Genomic DNA, 11,924 nt, shown 5'->3' with positions numbered 1-11,924 from the left:
CCATTCCTCAGCAGCGGAATCACGAAGCTAATCAACAGCAGCATGAGGACACGGTGCCAGGCGGTGGTGCAAGCACTTGGGTCGTCCACCAGATACTGAGTAAACATAAAGTATAGACAAAATAACGCAAAATGGAAAAAAAATAGAGATGAAAGTCCAATAAAACCAAGACCATGCCATTTCACTTCTTTATGTCTTTGTTGTGGTTAATGTGGTGAGGTTTTGTGAGATGGTTTAAGTCATGATCGTTTGTATTTGTGTGTGTGTGTGTATGTTTGCTTATCTGTTTGGTTGAACGCATACATGTTTCACTCCATAAAAATGCTGATGTTACAGCAAATGAACACCAAAGAAACAATGGGGAATTCACTCATAACGAGGAAACTCCATTAGGGACGTCAAAAATTGGGCCAATTTGCAGCTTTTAAATTCTGACTTTACCTCATATTTGTAAGCACTGCACCTCCATGTATGCGATAATCATAACAAGTATGGTATCATTTTAAAGAGAATTAAACAATCTTTGTGTGGTACTAAGCACAAATAAATCATTTCTAAGGAAAGATGAGAAATGATTAATCAAACTCAGATTTTTAAACTTTTTTGAGAGGTTTATATACAACCATGTATATTATATTATATCATATCGAGAGAGAGAGAGAGAGAGAGAGAGAGAGAGAGAGGTATAGACTAGTTTTATAGGTAGGTAGATGGAACAGTTTGCCAGAAGAAAATAAAGTCATTGACATAAACAAGAAGGAAATCCCTGAGAGCATCCAACTAGTAGAGCAAAAGGGTTGTAAGTAAAACCAGAAAAATATTTGCAGTCACGATACTGCAATGCGCTGGCGTGATGGAAATGGAACTATCATGTACCATGATGTGTCATTTTTGCTTGTGTTTCTTTGTTCGGCATCAAACGACGAAAAGAGACAAGAGCTTATAACCGCCAACGCTTTGATGTCGTAGCAAGCATAATTGATGTAATACATAGCGATAGGACACAAATACCAACGTATTTTTGTGCACAACATTGATGATATTGATTAGGAAGCAAAAGACGAAGAATCAGTGTGAAATCCCATACCGACTGAATGAGGATACATACAGGATGCCGAAAGGAGGATTATACTATCGTCGGAGAAGATTCCTCTCACATTCTCCCCTTACGTGCTGTAATTCTTCAGCAACAAAAAGGCAACCTAAAAAAGAACAGAATTAGAATAGATGAAGAACAAAAATGTTGAGTGTTCCAGAGAATGTATACCTAGATGTCATTACAAGTGGCAGCCTTAAGAGTTTGACCCCTTTCAGCAAATTGAATGCTCTTTCTCCCCTGCAATGCTGTGTATATTCATCCCTTAGCTTTCCGTTGTCTAATTTTCTGTTCTCCATTTGCCGACTTCTGATGTCTTCATTCCCCTGTGACACAAGAGATTATGGTACGCAGAAGCTGTCTTGGCTCTACTGACCCTCTCTCAAAAGGGGGCTTGCTATTAAATCCCCATGACTGCGGGATACAATTTACTCTGACAACTAATGTTGCTTTTCAGCGGATATTCACTCATTCTTTCTGTTCTGTTTGTCTGTTTGTCTGTTTTACACACACACACACACACACACACACACACACACACACACACACACACACACATACACTCTCACATACACAGAAACACACACACTCCTCCTTTCTTTCCTTGTCGCATGATGTTGATGTGATTTTCTGCACGTAAATAGAGCGTCTTAACCTTCTTGAGACCACCATTATATCAATATTCAACTGGGTTTGCGCTTGAGAAGTCTTACACCTCATGGCTATATCTACAAAAGGTCAAAGGTATTTCTCCCCTCCCCCCCCCCCCCCCCTCTCTCTCTCTCTCTCTTTATGGAGTAATCAGGAATTAGTCTATCTAGTCGTTACTTATACTTCAGAAGTTCCTCAATCGATTTTTTTGAGTTAACATACTTTCAAAATTTCGCTGCCATGTATACATATTAACTACATAAAAGAAACTCCATCTAAACGATACACTGTCGTTTGTTTCTTTTTGGGGGGTTTTTCGTAGAAAGGACAATATTTTGTTGGTCTAACTCCACACCAATGATAGTAAAGTTAAGTAACAGTTCAAAATGTTTTTAACGTCAATTTCGCTCTGGAAGCTCCTTCCGCTTTTCTTCCTATAACGTAAACGTAGATAGGAAGAAAGCTGCCTATAGGCTCTATTATTCCATAATCTCTCCGACCAGGAGCAGACGTATACCCTTGTGTGTATGTCTGCTTCAGAAACGGATTTTAATCTAACATCCTGGTCGCTGATGAAGAATGCGATGACTAACCTGTTTGGTGTCTGTTTCTAAATCATGCGCTTTCCTCGCCAGGATAAAGCGTTTTTAGATCTATTGCCATTTTAGGTTTTTATCACACACACACACACACATATATATATATATATATATATATATGTATATAATATATATATATATATACATATATATATGTGTATATATATATATAATATATACATATATGTATGTATATATATATATATATATATATATATATATATATGTATATATATATGCCTTGTCGCTGCTAATGTAAAGAATTCAACAAGCAGATGTGAGTTACACATACACAATGACAAACCGAATACAAACGAAAGAAAAGCATTTTCCCGTGCTTTCCCCCATATGAAATACAGCATGAACACAACAGTATATGAACACAGTGTGAACAAAGTGTGAAATCTTTTCACGCTGTAAAATACGAGCGTCTCAACGTTGTGAATACATTGTGGATAATCAATTCCAAGTGTGAAACAGAGCATCAATATGTAAACTCTCTGTGTAAAACCACAACACAGTCTAAAACCATCTTCACAATGTTAAAGTTTATTTATTTCCCAATACCTCGTCCAGATCCTATCGGTGTTGCTTAGAACAACGTACTATATCCGTCACCTAGAGTGGGCAGAATATCATTGAATACATCACTTCAATATAATAGAGAAATCTTTTTGAGCACAGTTATGTCATATACCGCTCAATTTGTAAAACCAACGCCGTTTTAAAAATGTCCGATGTAGCAATTTATTTGGAAAAGATTGGCACTTTGAGAATGGCATCACTTGTGGCCATGACAGAGTTAAATGTGTGGGATATTTTGATTAAATTGGAAAGCATCTTTGAATGTCTGGTTTACATAATTCCAGACAGTTTCTTTGCAAAACTACTGCATCTGAACTGTAATATTACGACGGGGTGTTTAAAAAATGATAAGAAGAGGAAAGTGTTGTTACAGCTAATCCCAATGTGCACGTCAAACTTTGTATAAAACAATTCTATCATACAAAAACACACATACATTATATATACATACGCCTCAAAGTCGCCCCTCAGGAGATTATAGTCACCCACTCCTACACGACTATAGACCAATTTCTGAGAATCGCTCTGCACCTTTCTTCATCAGACTGCATATTGTTCGTTTTCCATTTGTCCTAATTCAACGTATGTTTTCATTAATTTCTTGCCCATTTCATACATCATTTTCCTTTACCCCCCACCCTTCTCCATCACATGGCACACGATGTAAGTACGGTGCGATGAAAGGCGTATATATACCAGATGATCACCTTTCCGTCCAGCCTTACGCCCGTGCGAACAGCGTGCCGGCAACACGTATACGATGAAACCAGATCATTTGTCTACCAATGGCATTGAACTATTTGCCAAGGACGCTTAATGACATTGCATGTAAAGTCAACGAGCAGAAGATCGTTGTATCTGGTGCCTGTAAACATAGATATACTCATACGTATACACCGTACACATTATTAGTCGCTGAAGTTGCAAAACCTTTTATCTCATATGTTGGTGAAAAATCTCTTATTTTTTACTATCGTTATTACAATTGTCAGATAATTAGTTAAAGTAATATCCTGTCCAAATCCTAGTCCTCCTACCCACAAAATGAAGTCACTATGGCATGTACAAGGAAAGGTGATCCCACCCCCCCCCCCCAGTACTTTGGCTGCCATGTTGTTGTTTCCTTTTTTTTTCGCTCTCTCCTTTAGACATTTGCCATTTTTTCGATACGAGGTTTTGTCGCCCTGACAGCTGTAACAACATGAATATAAGGCTAGATTTGGGATTACCAACTGTAATCACCTGATTCTATCGCACATTATGCTTGCATATACAGTGTATGTTGAATGTATAACCCTTTACAAATTTATTTATTTATCTATTTATGTATGTATGTATGTATGTATGTATGTATGTATTTATTTATTTATTTATTTATTTATTTATTTATTTATCTATTTATTTATTTATTTATTTATTTATTCATTTATATAAGTGTTGCTGACAATGCAACAAATAGAAAGTGTAGAAAGCTACGTCTGTATCGTTGGAATACTATTTCACACGCCTATATAATCATATGATATATGTACACTATCGCATAATATTCCTCTCCATATCATCACACGCACACACCCACACATACACACACATACGCACACATCATATAAACACCCACACACAAACACACATCAACAAACATACATAAAAAAATCCATGAAAGCCAAACACACGGATAAAACAAGTGGACAATAAGTAATAATTCCAGCGAGACTGCGGTAGATCTACAACTCGACTTGTATTTTGACTTCAGAAACTGCAATACTGCCAGTCGAAGGTGGCGCTGTATAATGGTAGCAGACGGTCATGATTGCTGAACGTTTTCAAAAGAAATGAAATCGATTTCCAACTAAATTTTACAGCTGCTGAAGTTGATTATCCTCCTTCTGTTATCGGGCTGGTACCTTCCATCACGTTGCATCATCACAATAAATCATCATCATTGTTTCAATTAAGTACGGCGGTGTCAGAAAATATCACAAAGAATGTACGGGTTCCAGTTTTAGTGCCATTATGGAGCACTGTGAGCGCGAACCGACAAATTCTATCCATATCTCTCAGTCTGATTTGGCGCGTTTTCCCGGCGTACCGCTGGATGGGAAAGTCCAGAGAAGGGCCAACTGTGTGATGCCAGACACCATCCCCGGCACACTTGGTATCTTGGAAGTAGAGCGACGGAGAAAAATGAAATAGAGGGATATTATCATAATAATGTAGTATTATCTATAGTTGTGACGGAGGAATGACTGCAGCCTGCTCGCAGACGTTGCAGTATGTTCACTTTGCCTTTAATTCTCCCGAGCTTTCGACCGAGTTACAGGTCTTTTTCAAGGACTTGGGACGTAAACAAAAAAAGGAACCAATTTGCAAACATTTTAACAAAAATGTGAAAAATGTGGAAAAAATGTTGAAAAACATGTGACATATTTGGAGGGCTACACATTATATGAAGTGCAGGTTTATGCCAATGAAAAAAGCTTTTAACCAGAACGGTGAAGCCTAGCTTAAACGACAAAGAAATTAGAATAAAGTGTAGGCTTTTGAGCGTCATGACAATTGATTACTAACAAAATGAATACAAATGACGTAAGTATGTGCCATTATGTTTACCCATGACAAACAAAGAAAGAAAGGATAAAACAGAAGAAGCAGCGATCAAAAATACATTTGACGTTTAGGTTAACAGTTATCCTGGAGACATCCATTAACTCTTCAATTTGTTTACTTTCATTAACTCTATATTCTTTTCACCATATGAAGTCAGTACAAGGTATCATTGGGTGTCATAAGTAATCACTAGTAAAGAGCATTCTTTGGTCACTATACCTGTACGTAAATATCTTCGATGAGCGCTCCGTATAAAGTCCAGGCAAGTGACGTCACAAACATGGCGACGGCCATGAGAGCCGAGAAAGATTCACTGCTGCGTTCTCTGATAGCCGAGCCCTGTGATGGAAAGATTGTAAAATTGTACGCAGACGATCTCAATGCTGCAGTAAAGTTGTGTGTTGATTTTGAGAAGTGGACGTTTTTAAAGTACACACTTATAAAGCAAACTGGACTACCGTTATAAGTATGATAAGAGAACTCCTCACCATTGTCATGTTAATGGGATGAAATCACTTGGTAGTGCTGAGAGTAACCAGAACTTACGGAAAAACTGATATCATAGTCGTCTTAACTCTTACTTCCCGGAAGATGGTTTAGATTTTTGTTTTAATGTACAGATGGTTTGCCTCATTGTTCCATAGAATATTGTTGAGCTTTAAGTCAGTCGCATCAGCACATCACTGTTAATAGACAGATTCACTTAGCCAAATCTAAATAAATGAAAGTGAATCATACATAAGATGTATAATTTGTACCAACCATTGCATGGAACGTGCGTTTCATTTCGGCGATACCCGATCTGTGTTCTACAATCTTTTTAAACGTCGAAGACCAATATCGTGTTAAAGCACAAAATAGAACAAAATCATATAATATCACTGGTTAAGTCGAGTTTGAATCCCTAGGAGGAGAACTAACCAGTTCGGCAAGCGGGGAGACGTTGGTGGCTAGCACCATGATACAAGTGGTCAGTCCCAGCTGGTTCTCCACCAAGGCTTCGTCTTTGATCACGTGGTTGAAGTAGACGTAGAGACCCAATAGGAATGTGATGCCGTAAACGGCTTGTTGTCTAGCTCCAGCCTATATGATACACAATGAAAAAAAAAATAAAAAAATAGAGAGCAGAACCTATGCAGATATCTCATCTACGTAGTTCCTGCTCTGTAGAGGTCATGGTAAGCATAAACAGTAGTGACAATTATAGTAAATGTGTGTTTTCAGCCTGAATTTAAATGATTTGATAGTTGGGTATTTCCTAATTTCTAAAAGTATGCTATTCCATAGTTTTGGGGCCTCACATGCAATATAATTCCGTCTCCTCATGCTATTGCTGTTTTGCATGTTGGAATCTGTAGAAGAGAAGGGGATGCATTATTGATTACAAATTATTGAAAGACAATTTAGTTGGTAAAAGAGTAAAAAAACAACAACCTGCAATGAAATGCAGTTATAAACCAAGAGCAACGAATATCTTCTTGCCACAAGATCTCGCCACAAGTAAAGTTCGTCTAGATTATTAGTTACATCTCGTATCCTGTGGTATTCAGATTCCTTTTTGGATTTACGAAATTACACTGGAAAAAGAATTATCAAAATGTTAATACAAAAAAGTAAAATACTAAAAAGCTCTATACGATACAGATAATGAGATCTTTGTAATCCTTGTACCTGTTTTGTTTATTCGGATATTTCTGGCATTAATTTCTGAAAATCTGATGATGTAAACTTTAAAGCCCCTTGCTAACATTCGAAATTTTGCAGATGAGGAAAAAAAAGAAGCTTTAGTGCTTCAAAATAGTTTAAAATATGAGTTAGGGATAAAAATAACCAATCTGAAAATTTCAATCAACATAATAAATGTTAAATATCATACCAAAAACAATTTCTACAATAAACCGTCCTCGTGACCGTTTACTGAGAAAATTAGTGATATCTCCCTAAATATCATTCCCGCTTTCTTTTGCGAATTATTTGTACTTTAAGGAGTTTTGTGACACAACTGATAATTTGAACATTATTTACTCACTGTTCCCAATGTTGAATAGTGGCTTTTAAGCCCTACAGTTCTTGATTAAGACATTTCAAGCTGATCTTATACAGTCCATTGTTTGTGGTATATCTTTTAATGTTGTTCATTGATCCAAGAAACATTCCTGTTCAATACCTGTTGAATATGTTCATTTCCGATTAATAAGTGTATAGAGACTATTACAACTGAAGATTGAACGATGTTACGCAAATGGAGATACCAAGCTAAGGCTAGGACCTTTATTCCATCAATGTGTATTCTACTTACCTTGTCTTTGGCACATAGAAGATATGCCAGGACGTAGAATACGTGGAGTACAGATCCCACAACGTTGACAACTATCATTGTAAAATCATCTTTGAGGATACCATACCACAGGCAAGCGATGGCACTTTTAACGAGAGGTAAATGAAATGGTATAGAAGTCTCGTTACACTCTGTCATAATCTCAACGTCACTACTCCCCATCCCCCCCCCCCCATTGCTCTCTTTCTGCCCTAATGATTGATAGCAGCACGGAGAATGATTTCAAACGGTTATGTCCCTTCTTGCGACAGTACTTAGAGAATTTATTTAAAAGTCTTCAAACTCTATCAAACTTAATGCGTGTAATCATATCGACTGCAAATATTTCGACTCGTCACCGAAAGTGTAACTCGATCGCACTGTCAATAACATCGTTACCGTTTCTTTTATCTCATAGCCACATCTCCCCTCCCCTCCGACGGTCAGTTAGGCCCTACCCATTGCTTACAGAATACTCGATGACACTTACATTGGGGTCGTCCCACGAGACCGACGCCCATCAGTCATAGGGCCTACAGGCCACAACTTCGACATTGAAAAAAGGTCCATGAATTATTCATCCCACGAGTCATGCAGCCCATGAGTTCGACACTATAGGTAAAAACAGCCCACGAGGTCGACATTATACAGCACGGGGTTTAATGTGTCGGTCTCGTGGGCCTTGTTTGCAGGGGGTATCTCAGCGGGCTTGAAACTAGTTCGCGACTAGTTTGCTACTCCAGATTTTGCTAGTTGCAGAGACGTCTCCGCGACGTCTCCGAGACGTCTCCTGAAAATTACAGAGTCTCCGAGGAGTCGCAAGAAATTTAAACATGTTCGATTTTTCGCGAAGTCTCCACGACGTCTCCGAGACGTCTCCATCAGTTGCGGAGACGTCGCGGAGACTAATAATATCCGCGACTGTTGAGACGTCTCCGCGATGTCTCCGCGATGTCTCCGAGACATCTCCGAGACGTCGACGAGACATGCTGGAGACCAGAAAAACTGGTGAGAGGTTGGTGAAATACAGCCTTAGTGTCGAAGTCATCGGTTTCGATGGCCCATGGGCAGTCTACTCGTGGACTTTCAAATATTGAACATATTGCTGCACCCTATAAAGAATATTCATGCGTCCAGCCATGAATTCAGTTGAGATCTACTGGATTCCTTTACATTTATTACCAGGAAGTGATCAACCTGAAAGAGGTGGTTGACATCTTCATTACCCAAAATGCAAGAGAGATGATGCTGAACTTGGTATAGATAGTGGGATAGGACAATTCAGTTTGTATAGGCACGAAGAAGATCAGGGACTTTTTATTCATGGATGATGTTTGTGTCAAACCAACAATCGTTATTGTATCAGCGGTGGAAGATACATTGCTGTTTAAGTTCAAATAAATGTACCCCTCCGAGACCTTTCCACCCTCGGTTGCTTCATTCCCTAAGAAAGGTCCGCTCTTTCCAACTTTGACTTCCCCCATGCCCCCATAAACATGGGTAGGCCTATATGGATACGTGTATAGTTTCAAAACAGACTTTTATAAATACATACATCTGACTCATCGTTCATGAGCAAATCCCGCATCAATGCAAACAAACAAATGGAAACTCACTCACGACAACACACGGGTTTCAGGAAGAACTTTACGTGCTTCAACCATGTAGGAACAAATCACTTACTTCAGAAAACCAAGCAGGAACGGCAGAAATGGAGTGTTTCCCGTAGTACCAGACTTGATGATAGGAATAAAAACTGGTCTGAAGACGAAACAACAAGAAAAAACAAACTCAGTTCTTGTGTGCGAGTGAGTAAGTGTGTGTGTGTGTATGTGTGTGTGTGTGTGTGTGTGCGTACGCGTATACTTTGTATATGATTATGTGTGTTTATGGGATTATAATTTGGATATGATAATTGATAGTCTCTCAGTGGTTTCTTATAGTTTTTATCTAAACAAACATAAACAACAACTCAAAAGCAATCGGAAAAAAAAAAAAACTTAGTCGAGGTCGTGAAAAACAATGGTAGGCCTAATGATACTGCGCACAGATCGACATAAAAACGAGAGAATCCTCTAACCCGGGTTCACGGCCAGTAATCATGGTAATGTCGGAAATGGATAGGGTTGCAGTGAGAGGAACTGAATATCAACTGTTTTCGTTCTAAAAATATGGAGTGGTACTATGTTGCATTTCACACGGGAGAATATAATAGCAATATCAGATTTTATCTTCATAAAGGCTGTACAGCTTCGACGCCCTCTTCACGCTCTTAGTGATTCTATCGAGAAGTATTGTTCACGTAAATTGTATGAACTTTACAGTTTATCACAGTTATGTTGAATGTCACGAGCTGAGGGTCTATGATATCATATTTGGCCATAATAATTATGAGGTGAAGGCTGACAGTGCTTTGAAGGCTTTCAGAAGTCTTGAAACACGACCGGAGGTAGAAAAACAGAAGAGAATGCAAACACTGATTAATGAATGTTCGTTATTCTCATATTCGATCGAACCAACAATGACTTGATGTAAAGCCCCACATTCTTACCTATCGATATTGTAAGTAAATCAGAATTAGGTATTGCAAATCTCTATCACAACAACATCAATGCAAATCTTATTGTGGTTCTATGTATTTCATACGCGTATACACGTTAATGGTAACATGGTAACTTGTGACAATATCATTACGGTTTCCAATTTTAAGATCTCACCCCCTCCCGTAAGCACCATTGATGATCAGAAGCTAAGACTAGATATCTAAACTGTTACGTTATTTGCAGATTTGTCTATTTTTTCATTTTTTCATTTGTAGAAACACAGGAAAATACACGTGTGTATAAGTTTGGATCTCCATCACAACATCAATGTAGTTTTCATTGTGGTTCTGCGTATCAGATTGTGGTAACTTTTGACCCTATCATTCTACGGTCACAAAATGAAAAATACGCAAACCCATTGTTGATTTAGGCTCCTATCTGGGTATCAGACTGCCTATTGTGCCCGGTTCCTGAGTTTGTTTTTGTGAGACAAAAACAAACTAACAACTATACGCTCTCCACCGAACAACAAATAAACCCTGAAACGAATGCATTTGAGCTTTGGCCATGCTTTCCTTTTATTCATTCAGCATAGGCTCATTTCCAATCGCGTTTGCATTGATCAAAAGCTAAGATTATCTACGGAACTGTTACACTATTTGCAGAAGTACGTATACTTCCTTTCAGAGGGTTTCATGGGTAAAAAAATAATACCTTGTTACTAGTAGTGTTTTCTCACAAACTGAAAGATGATAATCGAAATTATATTAGCATTATATCAAAATGGTGATTTCAATTGAATCATATGTCAAAAAAGACATACATCATCATTTTTCTTTTGACGTGATATAACTGGACTCAACAAGATCAGAAACATTTTGAAATATGTTTTGAAGTTGTGGCACTATTTATCCTCTGGATTTGGTCATCGATCTAAAACGATTAAGTGAATGAACAGTTTAGTTGCAATGGAAATTATAAGCAGACTCACATCCCCGACAAGAAGAAGCCGATGGTTGTAACTATGCAAATCCACGATAAGATAGCAAGAGAATCCATGGTCGTCTACACACGATTTATCGTATGCTTGGTGATGTGAGGCAAGGACTGCAAGGAACAAGAACGACACCGCTGTGTAATTAAATGAATGGTGCAACCAGAGGTGTAGTGGCAGACGACGCTCCTTTGCGATCACTACGGAGAGCTTCCGATACGATAGTGTATCACATCAGCAAACAGCAGTTTAACCTGCACGTCATACAAACCGGACGTGTAAATAAAATAAATCTGTGTGATAAGGGGCCACGTTCATGAAAGATACGTGATCACTTATTTGGAGCATGGTCTAAAGTCCAAAGTGTGAAACACTTCTTATCTACCTGTTTTCATTTTTTCCTCGTCTTCTCTGATACTGTGGATTTTTCTTGGTTGATCGCATGCATGACACGTTATTGTAGAAGTCATAAATGAAAAGCTATAAATGATGACTGTAATGCTGAGTCATGAAAAAAAGTTGTTTCTATGAT

General features: G+C 38.2%; 1 protein-coding gene across 1 annotated transcript; it reads right to left on the bottom strand.

Annotated features, from left to right (window-relative positions):
- Positions 1–4,551: 4,551 nt before the first annotated feature.
- Positions 4,552–11,517, bottom strand: LOC139712486 (sugar transporter SWEET1-like). The gene is made up of 6 exons (XM_071624302.1): positions 11,390–11,517; positions 9,539–9,616; positions 7,838–7,961; positions 6,460–6,621; positions 5,758–5,877; positions 4,552–5,090 (listed from the first exon to the last, which is right to left on the bottom strand). The coding sequence occupies exons 1-6, from the start codon at positions 11,455–11,457 to the stop codon at positions 4,989–4,991; spliced, it is 654 nt and encodes a 217-aa protein (XP_071480403.1). The 5' UTR covers positions 11,458–11,517; the 3' UTR covers positions 4,552–4,988.
- Between the last annotated feature and the right edge of the window lie 407 nt (positions 11,518–11,924).

The sequence above is a fragment of the Diadema antillarum genome, unplaced genomic scaffold (genome assembly GCF_040938485.1).
Source record: "Diadema antillarum isolate AM-2024a unplaced genomic scaffold, OU_Dant_1.0 seq00001811_RagTag, whole genome shotgun sequence".
Lineage (NCBI taxonomy): Eukaryota > Metazoa > Echinodermata > Echinoidea > Diadematoida > Diadematidae > Diadema > Diadema antillarum.
The sequence above is the reverse complement of the archived record's forward strand: the minus strand, read 5'-3'. Positions and strand labels throughout refer to the sequence as shown.

Excerpts from the sequence above, each read along its gene's own strand:
- LOC139712486 (XM_071624302.1), bottom strand. The coding sequence starts at position 11,457 with ATGGATTCTCTTGCTATCTTATCGTGGATTTGCATAGTTACAACCATC. Across the intron at positions 7,962-9,538 it reads TTCCTGCTTGGTTTTCTGAA|TGCCATCGCTTGCCTGTGGT; the intron begins GTAAGTGATTTG and ends TCTCGTTAAAAG. Across the intron at positions 6,622-7,837 it reads TTCTATGTGCCAAAGACAAG|GCTGGAGCTAGACAACAAGC; the intron begins GTAAGTAGAATA and ends TGTATCATATAG.